The sequence below is a fragment of the Pavona decussata genome, unplaced genomic scaffold (assembly GCF_977016875.1).
Source record: "Pavona decussata unplaced genomic scaffold, jaPavDecu1.1 SCAFFOLD_46, whole genome shotgun sequence".
NCBI lineage: Eukaryota > Metazoa > Cnidaria > Anthozoa > Scleractinia > Agariciidae > Pavona > Pavona decussata.
The window spans coordinates 1,211,853-1,230,328 of NW_028145468.1; the positions used below are offsets into that span (position 1 = coordinate 1,211,853).

The 18,476-nt window shown below is 38.1% G+C and overlaps 2 protein-coding genes and 1 pseudogene across 2 annotated transcripts; all 3 read right to left on the reverse strand.

Moving 5' to 3' along the window:
* Positions 1-2,167: 2,167 nt before the first annotated feature.
* Positions 2,168-3,160, reverse strand: LOC146482375 (beta-2 adrenergic receptor-like; annotated as a pseudogene).
* A 7,449-nt stretch (positions 3,161-10,609) lies between these two features.
* Positions 10,610-11,678, reverse strand: LOC146482376 (melatonin-related receptor-like). The gene has a single exon (XM_085107147.1). It carries the CDS (start codon positions 11,600-11,602, stop codon positions 10,610-10,612), a length of 993 nt encoding a protein of 330 aa, XP_084963273.1. The 5' UTR covers positions 11,603-11,678.
* A 4,743-nt stretch (positions 11,679-16,421) lies between these two features.
* Positions 16,422-17,742, reverse strand: LOC146482377 (neuromedin-K receptor-like). Its single transcript, XM_085107117.1, has one exon. The coding sequence runs from the start codon at positions 17,740-17,742 to the stop codon at positions 16,696-16,698; it is 1,047 nt and encodes a 348-aa protein (XP_084963243.1). The 3' UTR covers positions 16,422-16,695.
* Positions 17,743-18,476: the final 734 nt, after the last annotated feature.

The window sequence follows — 18,476 nt, forward strand, 5'->3', positions numbered from 1 at the left end:
AAAAACGAACCGATCAAGCATGTTTGGGATTGTTTGCTTGCGCTTGTTTAAGAAAATTACGAAAAGCTAAGATGTAAAAAGATTCAAGTAGACAAGAATAATGAAATTGTAGTGAAAATTACCAATTCGAGTATAAATTTTGCTTCGCTCCTTGACTTAAACTCTTTCATCATATCTGTGAGCTGCTCCGGTTTCTGTGGAATCCATTTGTTGATTTTGTAGGCGAAAATTCACAAATATTCAATACCGTAAAATCACTAAAAGCATAGATGAGTCTGTGAGCTTAACTAATTCGTCTATTACTTTCTATTACTTTCATCTTTTCAAAGGTAAATAAGAACAACAACAATATATTCATTTACAGCAAATATTAAATATCATACTGACCCGCAAATAGCAACGCTAATCAAGGCATATCCGGCAGTCTTTAACCTACATTATCCACTATTGTATACATGTTATATTTTTTACAACATAAAAAGAACAAAAAGGAAATAAAATAAAAGAGAGAAAGTAAAATGAAAACTGTAGATTGTGGTGGTAAAAAAAAGTGTAGAAAAGAGTAATAGGAAATGGAATGTATTGATAAGGTGTTTATTTTTATCTTATGGTGTTTAAGTTTTAGAGTTATTTTAGAGCAACTCCTGAAAACCACTTTTTAGTGAAGGAGGCCTCCTCTTAAAAGATGTATATATCAATCTTATCATACGAATCTTCGGGATTTAGAATGTCTAACAATGCTTCTTTCATTTTTTTTTCTTGAAAGTTTTTTCTGATTAAGTTTTTAAATCATTAGGTGTCTCATTCCAAGTTTTGACGCCAATACATGAAAAAGCTTCGTTTTTCCGCACATCAAGTCTAGAGTTCAGGCCCCAGTTGTTCAAAGAGCGGATAACTTTATCCACTGGATAAGTAACTATCCAGCGGAGCAAATGTACTCCAACTATAACGCTTTTGGCAAGTTTTCCACACAATTCAATACTTAAATTTGGCATCTGTTTCTACTCTATCCACAAATAATACGGCTATCGCGAAAATCTTGCACACATTTCATCTGCCGGAGAGCGACCTATCCAGTGGATAAAATTGTCCGCTCTTTGAACAACTGGGGCCTGAACGTTAAAGTGGAAGTAGTAATCGTTGTATTATGAATTCGGGGATAACCATTTATTTGTTTTTCTTCCAAAGATATCACTCGCTAAACGAATGAAGTCGACCACTCCACGGAATGGTATTTTTTTTATGTAATTAAGAAGCAGTCCTTTTGGTTTTTCATATAAGAGAACACAATTTCCATCCTTCGCTTTACAGTCACTACGGCTTCAGTTTCTTTATTATTTCTGGTAAATTCCTCTCTTTGGTATGTCTGTGCAGGTTGTCAATCAAAAGAGATCTTAACAGTTGAATGGAAAGAAATGATGGTGATTCCTTTTAAGTAAAATGCTGCTACTATATTTCTTCTGTTTAATCAGAAGTTTGATTGCCGAAATGTCAATGGCTTTAAATATATAATTTCTAAAGTAAACAAACGAATGAATAAGAAATTCAACGTTTTGGTAAAGTACCGCAATCTTACCATGTTTAGAAGCCTGATGGAAGAAATATACATACAGCAAAATTATCAAATTTAATTTAGGCAATGCAAACAAAACAGAAAATGGGATAAATACATGAAAGAGAGACCGTTGTTTTCGCACGATCTAACGAAAATACTGAAACGGAACAGGAGAACTATATTATAATGCTAACTTTAAACAATTACTCAAACACATTGCAAGAACAGCTTTCCGTGTTCCTATTAAACTTTCAGTATAACTGCCATGTTTGTTGTCGTGAATGTGAATGAAAATAATGCGATACGACAGAAATTAAATTTCTGAAAAAGTCACAAAGTTTGACGGTGCTTCATCGTATATCAGGAAAAGTTATAAACCTTGAAAGTGCGCCCGAGCAAGATCCGCTCCCCTAGTCTAATTAGGGTAAATCTAAATAATTTGTTAATTAAAATTTGGAAACAACAACAACAGCATTACTGTTGGGAACGTACTGCAGAAACGTTTTCACTTGGATTGCTCAAATTTAAGAGTTAATAAATAAAAAAAAGTAAAGGTTTTGACAACCACGTTGAGTAACCAAGAGGCTAACACAACTAATGATATTTCCTAAATCAGGCTCCCGTACCCTCCCTTTTCTCCAAAACGAAGGGATCTACCGCCGTTTGTGAGCTACAGTAGCTGCAGCGAAGCAACTTCAAGTACTCCACTTGAAAGCTCTTGTTTAGCAAACCGTATATAATTGGATTTAGAGCGCTGCTTGCAGTAGCCAAAAAGGTGTATGCTACGTAAGTGTGGCGTTTAAAGATCCACCTCCGACTAATTGTATCCACGATATCTATCAACAAAACGGGCACCCAGCAAAGATTAAAAAACACCACAATGACGAACAAAGTGCGAGCCACCTTAATTTCCTCCACGTTTGCAGTGCTTGCTCCCCTTCCAGAGGTTTGGAAATTGTTGTTGTGACTGCGAACGATTTTGTAGATTCTGAGATAGCAGTAAAAGATCACGCAGGTGGGGAGGCCGATGTAAACTGACACCATAAAACCTGTGAACGCACCGCTATCGATATTAAAGTAGCAGAAGAACTTGAATGGATGAAACAGCATTTTATGTCCGCTGAGGAGGTACGGTAATGGTGCACACATGGACTAGAGCCACGCCACAAGAATCATAACCGTCGTTTTCTTTTTGGTGAAATAACATTTGTACTTAGCTGGCTTAACGATTCGAAAATATCTGTTTACTGCCAACAGGGCTAACGTTTGCGTCGAGGCAAGAGCCAGAGTGACAACTGTGTAACCTTGGTACTGACAAGCGGCATCGCTAAAAGGCCACTGAGATGTCACCAATACACCAATTCCTGGTGGGCCGGCAGAGGTAGCTCCTAGACCGAAATCTGTGAGAGCAAGCGATGTTACTAACATGTTCGGGATTGTTCGCATCCGAAGATTTAAAATCACAACCAAGAGAGTGAGAAAATTTCCAAGCAACAAACAGAATATAATTAGCGAAAAGAATCCTGATTCCAGAACGATTTTCTCCTTGCTTCTTGACTGAAACTCTTTCAGCATGTCAGCAAGTTGTTTTTCCGTGAAATTCATCTTCGTTTAAAAAGAAAGCACTCAGCCCATATCACTATTCGGTATATATCAAAAGATGTGTTTTATTAGCTGTGGTTTGGTCTTATATATCCCAATAGAAAAAAAAAATATTGCATGAATGGTCTAAAAACTGGGGTTAATTCACAAGGAAATGACCAACCAATGAGAAGGAGCTTGTCCCATTTGATAGCCCGAATATGTTGAAAGAAAAAGTAAAGCTTGAAGGATTTTCAATTGACCTTTGTTTTGCAGAATCCAACTATCAATGCATAAAGGCAGATGACCAAAATGAAACTTGGACAATTCCTTACGTTCATAATAAATCAAAGGCTATCTCAGATTCAGCGGTGTTTGAAGTTTTTTTGTGTGTATGAATAAATTTCGTGATCGTCGTCGATTATCTTTGTTTAACTATCATGACGCTTCTTAATTATTACGGGTAAAATTAGCTCATTTACTTAGATACTGCCTTCATCTTTAAGGTTTTATCACCTGTTGAGATGACTAAGCTCCCAAATAGAAATTTCTGAGCGAGCGATATCTCTAACATGTTCGGGATTGTGAGTGAGGCCATGGTCAAACGTCGAACTTCACATGAGACTTACTAAACTGAGCGAATTAAGTTCATGATAAGATCAACGTTTGACGCAATTGAGTTCGTCCGACTCAATTTGGATCGACCAAGACGTTTTCTCCGTCTAATTTAGACAAATCAGTAGAACGTGTGAAGATCGACTGTTGGACGAACGTCGCTCTTTCATGAATCGAACTTAAGGACGGTTTCAGTTTATTTACGCTCGGATATAGTATTTACATTGTATACAGGAACAAAGGAATAAAATAACAAATAAAAGGAGAAAAGAAAGAATTCGAAGTTAATGGCTTTGGTAGAAGTCTAGGGTGGTCAGAGGAGCTCAGCTTTCGAGCTAACCACCGCTATATTATTAATGGAATACTAATAACGGTGTGTGCTTGGTGCCATGGCAACTACTAATACAGTGCCTACTAACACAGAGGAATTTTTGCGGGAAAAGCAGATCTTAGCAAGGTCTTTTAGAATCCAAAAAGAAAACTGGCGGTTACGTATTTTTTAGAGATAATTATAATTAAGAAACGATAATTCTAAGAAGTGCTAGACTGCAAGCAGTCCCTTTCTGGATAGTCGAGAGGTTGCACGAAATAGCCGAGCGCGAAAAAAAGCTAGAGCGAACGAGCGGAGGGGGGCTTGGGGAGAGGCGGAAAAAAGGGGAAAGGAAAAGAAAGGGACTGCGCTCTTAGCTGTAACGGACGCGTTCAGGGTAACTCCGCCCACAATTCGTTAAACCCATTAAAAATCCAATTAAAAATGACAGCTAATAGATAACAACTCCGCATTGTTATTCAATGACCAGAACACCGGGCCAGAACATTAGGAGCGAAGGGGAATAATCGCCGAGCTTCTTTGAAAAGGCCAAAATTCGAATTTTTCTTCAGGGCCCAGAGTAAAAGAAATCGACGACACAAACGTCCCAAGTGTAATTAAGAGCGTGGCTCAAATTAACTGGAAAGCTGTTGTTATATCATTTTAAAGCATCCTGCGGTGAATTTTGCCGGCAAAGCTTGTTCCGCGCGGATGCGAAAATTACACTGTACTTGTTGGCACAAATGTCTTTAAATAATTGTGGGATCTTCTATCTTGAAGGCAACTGCTTTTAAACCAAAGTCTTTTGACTGCAACTGGTCTTGGAAAATACTGCGAAACGGAACAACAACCACAATCGAGGCCGTATTGGCAAAGTCGAAGCTTTGATAAATAATGGATTTCCCGAAACCAGTGGGAAGAACGACCATTACATATTTTCCAAGAAAGCGCTTCTACTGCTAGCTTCTTCTGTTCCTCTCTTAGGACTAAGCCGCCGAGTTGATCGCTTAAATTTACGAACACATTGCTGCTACTCTCTCTCTCACCGAAGCCATTTTCCTAGTGATCTGAAGTGTTGACATCAAACGTGTGAAGAAGTTAATTACACATCAAACTTGTCTGACAGCAGCTATTGTTTATGGACCAATCGGAATTTTCCGTTGCTGGAGCGACGGGAAATTCGAACGCGTTTGTTACAGTTAAGAGCGCAGTCCCTTTCTTTTCCTTCTCTCCCCCAGTCTCTTCTTGTGTATTTCTCCTCGCTCCAGTCTCGCTGCGCTATGGGTACACCATCTCGACTAACCAGAAAGGGACTGCTTGCAGTCTAAAGAAGTGCTAAAATACAAAGCAATGTATGACATTTTTTATCAAATTAAAACTTATGTCTGAAAAATGCATGGTTATCCCCAATTAATTTTTTTAAAATACCAAGAGCACTTGCCAAGTTCTGGTTTCTCCGCATAGTTTTAAACCGCGGAAAAATATCCCTGTATTAGTAGCCACCACCCATAGGAAACCCGAGTATCTCGAGATGCGCAGAACGTATGCGTAGTAACAAAAGTAGGCAACGTCCTTCATGAATAAATTCCGCTGAAATCGTGCTAACCGAAAGATTCGTTTTTGCTGCTCTGAATTTGGTTTGACGAATTATGTTCGACGTTTGACCCAACGGTCGAGCCATTTTACCCATTTGGGTCGACCCAAATTGCAATTTAGTTCGTCTCATGCGAAGTTCAACGTTTGACCCGATTGGCCTGAGAAAATTTCCAACAACAAACAAAATATAAATAGTACAAAAAACCCCGATTCCAGAATGATTTTTTCTCCATCATTTCTTGACTTAACGCTTTCAACATGTCTGCGAGTTGCTTTTCCGTGAAATTCATCCTATATATTTAAACAGAAAGCCCGTATCACCATTTGCTATGTATCTCAAAAGCGGCGTTTTATAAGCTGGGGTTTGGTCTTACATATCCAAATAGAAAAAAAGTATATTGCATGGATGGTCTTACAGCTGGGGTTCATTCACAAGAAAATGACCAGCCAATAATGGTCAATCCTGAATAAACATGCACCTCTGCGCACAAGGATCATCACCTTACGACCTAATGCTCCTTGGTATAGTGAGGAAATCAGAAAACAAAAATCAACCTGCCGCAAGCTTGAAAGGCGCTGGCGACGCTCCAAACTTGAATCAGACTATCGACACTATGCAAATCAACGCGCTGTTATTCGGAATATCATTTTCGAGTCAAAAATGGGTTACTACTCTAATCTCATTTCGGAGGCTGGCAAAGACAACAAAGCCCTGTTTCGTTCAATTGACCGTCTCCTCCACAGGAAAGCAGAGAAAAGCTTCCCAACCAGCTCCTCGGCTGAGGATCTCGCTAACACATTTGTCACCTTTTTTGAAAATAAAATAACCCGCATCAGAAACATACCTACTCCTCCAGAAATTCCTGAATTCTTTTCTTCCTTGGACATTTCCACCATTGATTGTGAGCTTAGCAATTTTTCACCCACCTCGAATTCCGAACTATCGAAAATTGCTTGTTCTGTTGTACAGAAATCATGCTGTCTAGACCCTTTACCTGCACTGAAAGAACACTTCGACTTGCTATTACCATCTATTTGTAGGATTGTAAACTTGTCGCTGGAATCTGGTCATTTGCCTTCGTCTCTTAAAAACGCCGTTTTAACACCTCTACTAAAGAAACCAAATCTGGATCATGAAGTTCTCGATAATTTTAGGCCTATCTCGAACCTCAAGGTTATCTCCAAAGTTATTGAGAAGGTTGTCGCTGTGCGTCTTCAAGCTTACCTTGATTTTAACCAACTAACAGAGCCGCTACAATCAGCCTACAAACTCTTTCACAGCTGCGAAACTGCCCTCGTTCGCGTTCATAATGATATTTTGCGTGCTATTGATAATCGTCACTGTGTCATGCTCCTGCTACTTGATCTCTCCGCTGCATTTGACACTGTCGACCACGAAATATTGCTCAAAAGATTGAACTCCAAATTCTCTATATGTGGCACTGCACTCGATTGGCTCCGCTCCTACCTTACTAACCGCACGCAGGTTGTCTTAATTGACGGGAGGAAGTCGCAGTCTCTTGAGCTCAAATGTGGAGTACCTCAAGGCTCCGTTCTTGGGCCCATTCTCTACCTCCTTTACACTGCTCCACTTGCCGACATTCTACGTCTCCACGACATGCAATTTCATTTCTACGCCGATGATACTCAGTTGTATATTTCCTTTTCTACTAATGACGATCTGGAACTAACCAACAGCATCGCTAAAATTGAGAAATGTTTATCTGACCTTGATCAGTGGATGTCCTTAAACAAGCTGAAACTAAACAAAGACAAAACCGAAGTATTGCCCTCAACAGTCTCTACCTCCACTTCGTTTTGGATCTGATACAATTCAGCCGTCTCTATGTTCCAGAAACATTGGTGTCGTTTTTGATAGTACTATGTCGATGCTCCCTCATGTTAATTCTGTTTGTAAATCTGCCTTCTATCATCTTCGAAACATCTCTCGTATAAGAAAATTGCTATCCACTACAACCACTGAGACTCTAGTCCACGCTTTTATAACCTCCAAGTTGGATCACTGTAACTCTCTCTTATACAATGTTCCGAAATATGTCATTAAAAAGCTTCAGTCAGTACAGAATGCCGCGGCTCGACTGATCACAGGCTCTCGCAAGTATGACCACATAACCCCTATTTTATTTGAACTCCACTGGCTTCCAGTTTCCGAGCGAATCAAATTCAAAATAATTCTGCTCACCCACAAAGCTCTTCACCAACAGTCCCCCATCTACATACAAGACCTGATACACCGCTATACAACTTCAAGAACGCTCCGATCGTCGTCTGACGCATTTCGCCTATGTCATGTCAACCATAATTTAAAGTCGTATGGCTCCAGAGCTTTCGCTGTTTCGACCCCAGAACTCTGGAACAAACTACCTATCGACATCCGTAATTGCGACAATTTAAATGTTTTTAAACGTAAACTTAAGACTCATCTTTTTTCGAATTATTTTAAACAAATATGATTTTTACTTTGTAAAGCGCTTAGAACAGAACTGGATAAGCGCTATATAAGTAGTTATTATTATTATTATTATTATTATTATTATTATTATTATTATTATTATTATTATTATTATTATTATTATTATTATTAATAAGAAGTCACTTAAAGGGGAAGTATCACGAAAATTTGCTGTCATTTCAAAACCCCAAAAATGTTTGTCTGACAACAGAAACAAAAAATAATTGTCTTGTTTCGTTATAAATTATCACCCCAGTGCAACAAAACTGTCGATTAGTGCCTCTGGCCAGAGACAGAGTACGTCGGAATGGATTGAAACTTGAAAAATGTTAGGCTAATGTTTTTCAAGTTTTCTTATTTTTGTTTCCAAAATGCGCTAGAACAGATCACGAGTTGTTCCTTTTAAGAATTGAGTTGACTTCTCTCCTCTCCTTGTTCATGAATTATTTTGTAGCAAAGTGAAGGTCTTATTTCACCATTTTTAACAAAAGAGGCCAAAAACCCCATGATACTTCCCCTTTAACAGGCCGGAGATGATGAAGAAAAAGAAAAAGCTTGAAAGATTTTCAATTGACCTTTGTTTAGCAGAATCCAAATATCAATTAAAAAAGGGGGATGACCAAAATCAAACTTGGAAAATTCCTTAAATTCAAAGGCCATGTCAAATCAGTTCAGCGGTTGTTGAAGTTTTGTCTCTCTATGGATTAATTTCGTGTTTGTTTTCGGTTATCTTTGCTTAATTTTGAAGCTACGGAATGATTGCTGGTAAAATTAGCTCATTTATTTAGATATTGCCTTCGTCTTTTAGGTCGTTGTCACCTATTAACCCTTTAACAGTTTGTTAAAACTTATTGTTTAAAAGATTGGCCACGTTCTCAAATCCAGAAACCTGGTTATTATGGTCTGTTTCTAGTAACAACCAGTAAGTGTTTGAGGCTTAACCGTTTGCCGTTGCATACCAACATTTGTTTTCAAGCAAAACCAAAACTGCCCGTTTTATGCGTCCTGGAGAGTAGCTAAACAACACATATCTTTGCTTTCAATTCCATAATTCAAAATCTCATTTTAAATACAAAATACCCTAATAAAGGCAGACCTTCACGTCATGACTAAGCACCTGTCTCCAATTTTGCCTCGATCTCACGCCTACAGCGAGTTGAGCCTCAGCCATTTGATTAGAGCCACTTTTGAAAGACTGTGGTTTCGTATTTGGCGCCCAAAAGGCATTTTGGGTACTTTGGATATTACGGCTAAATGCAAGGCCCGCCATCTCAATTTTGTAGTAAGTGTCGAGCCATTCGGTCCTTCTTCCAAAATATCACACTCATTGTGTTCTTTGCAAGTCACATCCCGCCCAAATTGTTTTGGTAGATCCAACATTCAGTCCACAGAACGACCAGAGAGACAACTTCACTCGTGAGCCACCATGATTCAATACGAACACTTTTGGCGTCCCAAGGGAGACCTTCATATAGGACAACTAAATCCCTTTGGTCGTCTGCTTCCCGGAAATTGGCAGAAAAAGTCCAAAGGATTTGCCAATTAAGGCGTTAAGTGAAAGATACACGAAAAACATGCTAAAATACTTTTCATATCGTCGTGTTTATTACAAATACCACTTCAGTCGGAAGTCCATGTAAACATTTACTTTGCCTGAACGTGCGGCTGAATGTGCTGAAACCTGTCTTCTTGAGTTTTACATAGCAATTTATGTGAATTTTTACATTAAAAGAATTAAAAACATGAGGAGAAAGTAAGTCTTCAGTGGCAATAAAGATCTGAATACGCTATCGTTCTTGGTCCACAGCCTCTGAATATAAAGCGGATGCAGTTGAAAATTACAGGAACATTCTGCTCAATAACTTTCGTTTGAAAACGAATTCACAAGTTTTAGTAAAGTGCTGCTATCTTCCTTTTTTCAGAAGCTTGATGGTCGAAATAAAAATACACACAAAATCATAAAATTTAATTTAGACAATGCAAACAGAACAGAAAATAGGATAAATACGTGAAAGAAAGACCTTTGTTTTTGCACGATCTAATGAAAATCTGAAACGGAACAGGTGAAAGGAGAAACGTAATGCTAAATTTGAAAGGACCAAAATTAATTCTTTCAACACATTGCAAGAACAGCTAATTCCATGGTCCTATTATAATATAAGTATAACTGCCATTTTTTTTTTCTCTTGAATGTTATTGAAAAAATGCAATACATATTTTTATCAGACGGCCAAAAATTACATTTCTGAAAAAGTCATTAAATATATTAGGAATAGTTATAAACATTGATTATACACAGAGGCAAAATAATTTAGATAATTTGTTATGTTTTCAAAAAAAAGAAATAGAACAAGCAGCATTATGAGAACGTTCTGCTAAAAAGCTTTCACTAGAATGGTTAAAATTTAAGTTAATAAATTAAAAAGTAACGTTTCTTGGGTAACAACTGAGGGTAGCACAAGTAATGATATTTCCTACATCAGGATCCCGTACCTGCCCTTCTCTCAAAAAAGAACGGTTTTACAATCGTTTGTGAGCGACAGTGGAAGCAGCGAAGCATCTTCAAGTACTCCACTTGAAAGCTCTTGTTTAGCAAACCATATATAATTGGATTTAGAGCGCTGCTTGCAGTGGCCAAAAAGGTGTATGCTACGTAAGTGTGGCGTTTGAAGATCCACCTCCCACTAATTGTATCCACGATATCTATCAACAAAACGGGCACCCAGCAAAGATTAAAAAACACCACAATGACGAACAAAGTGCGAGCCACCTTAATTTCCTCCACGTTTGCAGTGCTTGCTCCACTTCCAGAGGTCTGGAAATTGTTGTTGTGACTGCGAACGGTTTTGTAGATTCTGAGATAGCAGTAAAAGATCACGCAGGTGGGGAGGCCGATGTAAACTGAGACCATGAAAACTGTGAACGCACCGCTATCGATATTAAGGAAGCAGAAGAACTTGGATGGATGAAACAACATTTTATTTCCGCTGAGGAGGTATGGTAATGGTGCACACATGGACCAGAGCCACGCCACAATAATCATGATCGTCGTTTTCTTTTTGGTGAAATAACGTTGGTACTTAGCTGGCTTAACGATTCGAAAATATCTGTTTACTGCCATCAGGGCTAACGTTTGCGTCGAGGCAAGAGCCAGAGTGACACCTATATAACCTTGGTACTGACAAGCGGCATCGCTAAAAGGCCACCGAGATGTCACCAACGCACCAATGCCTAGTGGACCGGCAGAGATGACTGCTAGAGTGAAATCTGTGAGAGCGAGCGATGTCACTAACATGTTTGGGATTGTTCGCATCCGACGGTTTAAAGCCACAACTATAAGAGTGAGAGAATTTCCAAGCAACATACAGAATATAATTAGCGCAAAGAATCCTGATTCCAAAATGATTGTCTCCTTGCTTCTTGACTGGAACTCTTTTAACATGTCAGCAAGTTGCTTTTCCGTGAAATTCATCCTCGTTTAAAAAACACTCAGCCCGTATCACCATTTGCTATATATCAAAAGATGTGTTTTATTAGCTGTGGTTTGGTCTTATATATCCCAATATATAGAATAAAATATTGCACGGATGGTCTAAGAGCTGGGGTTAATTCACAAGGAAATGACCAACCAATGAGAAGTCGCTTGAAAGGCCGGAGATGATGGAAGAAAAAACAAAGCTTGAAGGATTTTCAATTGACCTTTGTTTCGCAGAATCCAACTATCAATGCATAAAGGCGGATGACCAAAATTAAACTTGGATAATTCCTTACATCCATTTGCTATGTATCAAAAGATATGTTTTATTAGCTGTGGTTTGGTCTTATATATCCCAATAGCAAAAAATATTTCACATATGGTCTAAAAGCTGGGGTTAATTCACAAGGAAATGACCAACCAATGAGAAGGCGCTTGTCCCATTTGATAGCCCGAAGACGATGGAAGAAAAAATAAAGCATGAAGGATATTCAATTGACTTTTGTTTCGCCGATTTCAAATATCAATGCATAAGGGCACATGAGCAAAATTCAAGTCTGGAAATTTCTTCAATACAAAGTGAATCAAAGTTCTTCTCGCATTCAGTGGTTTTTGAAGTTTGTTTGTGTTTGGCTTAATTTCGTTATATCGCTAGATAAATGAGTATTTGGCCAATGAATCTTCTCTTAATTATGAGACTGATTTTATCATGACTCTAAGGAGTTATTGTTAGTAAAATAAGTTCATTTATTTAGCTATTGCCTTCGTCTTTTATGTTTTTGTCTAATATCACCTGTTAAGTGAAAGATACATGAAACAATATGCTAATGTCACTTTTCATATCGGTCGGGTTTATACAAATAAAACTTCAGTTGCAAGTCCAAACAAACATTTGACTAAGTAGCGTCTTCCGGGCTGAATGCGCTAAAAACCTGCATGTCTTCTTGAGTTTTACATTTCCAATTATGTGAATTTTCAAATTAAAAGAATTGGAAACATGAGGAGAAAGTAACAACAAAAATCTGAATGCACAATCGTACTTAATACACAGCCTCTGAATTTAGAGCACATTAAGGAGGAAACTAGAAAAACATTGTGCTCAATAACTTTCGCTTCCGACATAATACCATGGAAAATTGTTGCTCAGATGTTATGGTTTCAACTTCGGATTAACTTGAACTGTGAAATATAAACGAATGTTTGGTTTTAACAACGGAGTTGATGACTAAAGGTAAATTGGCCACCGTTAGGTTACGGTGGCCAATTTACCTTTAGTTATAAACTCTGTTGATTTACCAAACAGTCGTTTCTCACTCCCCACCGACGCAGAACCGCAATTTCTTTAGAAACTCACCTCCTTATCGATTTGTGTGAAATATGGACATACCGAGAACTTTTCTCTTAATTTTAACCGGAAGAAAAGAACGCAAAAAGAGCGTGGATTATTTTAGCCGTCTCATTAGTGCGCCAAAAAATTGGATGTAGATATGTCAATTAGGTTTTCAATTTCAAAGCCTTGAGCTTGTAACGCGGTCCAGCATCCCTAACTCCCCAAACTCGTTTAAATCAGTAGTGAGGCAATAAATAACCAATAGATAGCAACAGGTAAGTTAATTATATTCACAAAACATTTGAACTTATACGTTTTGAAATAAATACTAGGTTTTGTCTCCATACAAACCCTTATAAATCGAACCCTTGTAACACAATATTGCTCATAGGGAAAAGTCACAATTATATTATCAGATCGTGATGAAATACAGTCGAACCTCTTTATTACGAACACCAAGAGGACAGAAATAAGCGGTCCTTTTGATAGAGGTGTCCGTTTTAGAGAAGTTGGCTTTATATGCAATTTGGTCTCTTAGGGACCAAGTGAAATGTTCGTAATAGAGAGGTGTCCGCATTATAGAGGTGTCCGTAAGGAGAGGTTTCACTGTACATTACATTTACCACTTCCTAAGAATACATAAATAAAATTGATACAGGTTTTAAACTCCCTACTTGCATCGTGCCAAATTGTAGTATTAGCACGACTGCTTCGGTTTTTTGTCTTCGGTTCCCAATTTGTTGTATTGACAAAGAATTGTTGCAAATGAAGCATTTGAACTGTTCTAAACATTATTGCCCCCACAGCCTTTTTTGGTCCAGAGGCCAAAACCTGAGGAGGCATCCTTGGAGTCCCCGCGTAATAGTAGTAACAGTTAAATGTATTATGATTATCGTGAAAAATATTCAGTTGTTTTTTTAGAAACAATGTCGATGTTGCCCAAACAGGGCGCGCGCGGAAAAATGGATAATGATGACGTAGCAACCTCGTTACCTTACCTATCAGACTGCATTAATTTATTAACTAGGTCGTAAAGCGTGGATTAATTTTCTGCTTTTTTTTTCATCCCTGAAACGTCGAGAGCTCGTAAATAGTCAATACCATATAATAAATAGATTGATCTGACGTTAACAAGCCCAAATCCTCTATTGAGCATACCCTCAATTGCAAAAACGTTGACACCTAAAAAGCATAAACCGTGAACGGTGAAACCCAATGGCTTTATGGGTATAAGTGTACTAAATTTATTTGCATAATATTCTATTCTCGTGCGACGGTTGATGACCAAAATTAGTTGCACGTGGTGAATAATGGAAACAGTCCAAGCTTTCCTTAAAGTGTCCAAGTTGGCCACCGAGGGCCAATTTGAGTGATATCGCGATTTGCCTAAGTTCAAATCAGTCAATGAACTTAAGCAATATTTGGTAGAAAATTGTTAGGAAGAATTAAGTCAGCACTGAATTCTTTCTTGCAAAGAAGAGAATGGTAAATTATTGATTATGGAAATGAGGTTATTGTTTAAACACTACCCAGAAATCGGTTGGGTCTCATCGTTCACGGTTTATGCTTTTTAGGTGTCAACGTTTTTGCAATCGAGTGTATACTTCATAATAAGGAAAAGGTGACTATAAGGAGGGTTGGGAGACTATATGTAGGGTTAGGGTTATGTGGGTGACGATATGGTCCCTTACCATGAATACTTGCCCTCTAGTGCAATTAAATTTTTAACACTAGTGTGACGACATGAGAAAGCATGTGCATAATTTTTAAATTGTCGAGTCAGTAAACAACGGTGTGTTTTATAAGAAATTGGTTATCATAAATATTTCTTACCGGGTAAGTGTCATTCGGCTATGTCAGTAAGCAACCGTTAAGAGATAAAGTGCAAGTCAGTCGCATGGTTGTGTAATCTTTGTCTTTTTGCGCGCTGATTACTTTTCTGATTTTCCTTGATTTCAAAAATTGACCATCTTATTACAGGATGAGTGACCAATCTTGACGGATGTAAAGGTGCGAAATGCAGCCATATCATTTTCCAAAACCGAATTCTTCGCGCAGCAGATCGCAGATGAGTGATTTGTAACAGTCTTAAACAGCGGGGGCAGTTGTAGTGTAAACTATTTCTAGATGATTTTAAAAGTATTCATTCAGACTTTCCGAGATAACGTTCTTCACTGCCCAAAGTCTTATATTACACGTCGTTTGGTCATATACGAAGTCTTTGGAGAATGACGACACGAAATATACATATAATAATAATAATAATAATAATAATAATAATAATAATAATAATAATAATAATAATAATAATAATAATAATAATAATAATAACAACAACAATTTTTAAAAAGAGCGACTGAAAACCTAATTCGGTGCCTCACGGCCTGGGTAATTAGTTTTTTTAGATGAAAAGCTTTGCAGTTAGCCTCGCTTTCAAATCAGGTTTACAGCAACTCGGAAAAGGTGTATTGGTCTTGTGAAAGGCTGTCAGCTTAGCGAGTGCGGAATATGCTCTCTAGACTAGGAAATTATTACACACGATAAATCTATCGTGTTCCACCTTAATAGTCTTGCATATGAACTTGACTTTATTTTAAGCACGATAACTGAACATCCGAGTACAGATCGCTTCCCTGAGCTGTCACGACACCGCTTCTCTAAAATAATTAGCAAAATCAAACTCGGTGATAGAATGGCAAAACGTTTATTGAACTCGGTTATCGCAAAATATCGTGATTTGTTAGTGGTTCGTAGACCAATTAATTATTTGCCGCTGACAAATCGCCATATTTTGCTAAATATTTGTTAATTATTGAGTGAAGGTGATGAACCAATTGCAATACGAATATGTCAAACATTGACAAACCATTCATTTGTTATCTTATAATTAAGATACCTAAGATCGTTTGTTGGGGAAATTTTAATTAAATTTAATTAGTTTTGGGAAAAATAGTCGGAACCAAAAGGCTTTCCTGCTGTGAAAATGTCATAACGCTAGTTCTTTATCGCTTGGTGTTAAAAAAAAAATCAGCCAAATAACTTTGACTAGATTTTGCCTTGCCAGTGAAAGGGGTCTTATAAACTACAAAATTCGTTAATTTAGGGATATATCACATTTCACGGTCGCTCTTTTAAAAGAAGACCATGTAATAAGTTAAAAAAAAAAAAACCGGCACTTCTGTTCTCGGTGTTTGAGCTAGTTGAGTTAGATATTAATCTTCTGTGTTGCTGAGGATTACGGTGTGTTAGCCCATTTAACCTCATTTCATTTCACTAAGGCTCGTTACAACGAGGCTGCATTTTCTAGTGTAGCACTGTGGAGTTTTCCTGATGGAAGAAGTCCGATCGAAGCCCAAGTTAACGGGGCACAAAGAAGTTAAAGTACAGTAGTTTAAAGTCACGAAGGGAGTACAGGATTGTAAGGTTAGGGCTTTCTCTTTCATAGTCGAGCCATTGTCTTCGTGGATGAGTAATATGACGCTAAGTTTCGAATCAGTTGAAAAAAAAATCCCAACCCGTGAACGCATTCAAATGAAAGATTATCACCGGTACCGTTCCAGACTTGTTTTTTAATCATAATGTTTCTAGCTCAGGTTTTTGAGGCTCTAGGGTGCAAATTAAATTCTTAAGACAGCTGAAAGCAGACTTTAATTTCTGATTTTGCGTTGGGCATAAACAGAAAAGTAGCTACTCTTGAGACGATTGAAGTTGAATATTACCGTGTAGTTTACTGTTCTGTTATTTGAGAAAAGCCTTCTCTTTACAGTTCGGTGATTGTTTCCGTCCTACAGCGACTAGTAACATCATCCCGGCTGTTTGCTAATACGCTTCCTCCATTTTCCACTTTCAGCGGTTTTACAGTCGTTTGTGAGCGGCAGTATCTGCAGCGAAGAATCTTCAAGTACTCATCTTGAAAATTCTTGTTTAGCACACCGTAAATAATGGGATTCAAAGCGCTGCTTATAGTGGCCAGAAAGCTGTACGCGACGTAAGCTTCACGTGGGAAAATCCAGCTCCCTTGAATGGTGTCAACGATATCAATGACAAAAACTGGTGTCCAACACAGATTGAAAAACACCACTATGACGAAGAGAGTGCGAGCCACCTTAATTTCTTCCACGTTCACCGCGCTGTTACCAACGTAAGAGGTTTGAAAATTGTTGTTGTGACTACGGACTGTTTTAAAAATTCTTAGATAACAGTAGATTATTATGAAGGTGGGAAAGCCAACGTAGACTATCGCTAAAAGTGTCGTAAATGCACGACTGTCTATCTGAAGGTAACAAAAGAATTTTGAGGGATGAAAAACCATTTTGTTTCCGCTTATGACGTAAGGTAACGGGGCACAAAATGAATACAACCAGGCCACAGAAATTATGGTCATGGTCTTCTTCTTGCTGAAGTAGCGTTGGTACTTCTTTGGGTTGACGATTCGAAAATATCTATTCACCGCCATCATGGCCAAAGTTTGCATCGAAGCAAAAGCCAAAGTTATGGCCATATATCCTTGGTACTGACAAAATGTGTTGCTGAAAGGCCAATGGGATGTCGACAATACAACAAAACCGGAAAAACTGGAAAGGGCAGCCAAAGAGAAGTCCGAAATAGCAAGCGATGCGACGAACATGTTGGCTGGAACTACTCGCATCCTGCGATTTAACACCATTATGAGGAGGGTTATTGAATTTCCCACAAAACACAGTGATAAAATAACAGCGAAAAATCCTGCCTCCAGGGCAATTCTGGCTTTGCTTCTCGCGTTTAGCTCTGTAAGCATTTCTGCTAGTTGCTTATCTGTCGGATCCATGCTTTCTTTAACAATAGCTTTAAGTGGTTTAAGTTGATAGCATCGAAGCTTAAGAAAGCCACTTGATTTTGCCAATTTTGATCCACTTGTCTGCATAAACAATTTCCTATCGCCTACTATGTAAATTACAATTCTTAATTTATTTTGACACACCTTTCAAGCCATTACAACTTGGGAAAATATCAACCAATCACAACATTTTAAATTGGCATGGTCAAACAGTTCACAGCTGGTGTTGCTCTCAAAGGAAATGAATTGTAAACGGAAGAAAACAGCTGAACATTTCCCGAAGGTTAAGTCATTGTAGACTTAAATCACATTCAGTATTGTGTGAAGCGAATTTTCGGTGAAAATCATGGCAAGTCGCCATCAGTTACACACATTTTTTGGGATCTACTCATCCCAGGAGGTTTATGTTCAGTTTATTCTTTGCCAACTATGTTCATAAACCAGTGTTTGTTTTTGTGTTAAAGACAGTTCTTCTCGATATCAGCTACCCTCCAGTAAAACTCCCCAACTTCCATGTTATCTCGTACCCAGATAATATCTGGTAAAATCGGTTACGTTCTCCAATTTGATTGGTCAATGAAAGTTGCACGCCTTGCACGTGCGTAGACGCATGACTTAAAAAAAAATTATCTTGACACTTCTGTTCTTCCTGATTCAACATACTTTCAAGAAGCTTTCGACTTTTTTTGCACTTTCAATTATGTTGAACGACCTGTTCAAACGCC

What these genes read in the sequence shown, in the direction of transcription:
- LOC146482376 (XM_085107147.1), bottom strand. Translation starts at nt 11,602, where the DNA reads ATGAATTTCACGGAAAAGCAACTTGCTGACATGTTAAAAGAGTTCCAG.
- LOC146482377 (XM_085107117.1), bottom strand. Translation starts at nt 17,742, where the DNA reads ATGGATCCGACAGATAAGCAACTAGCAGAAATGCTTACAGAGCTAAAC.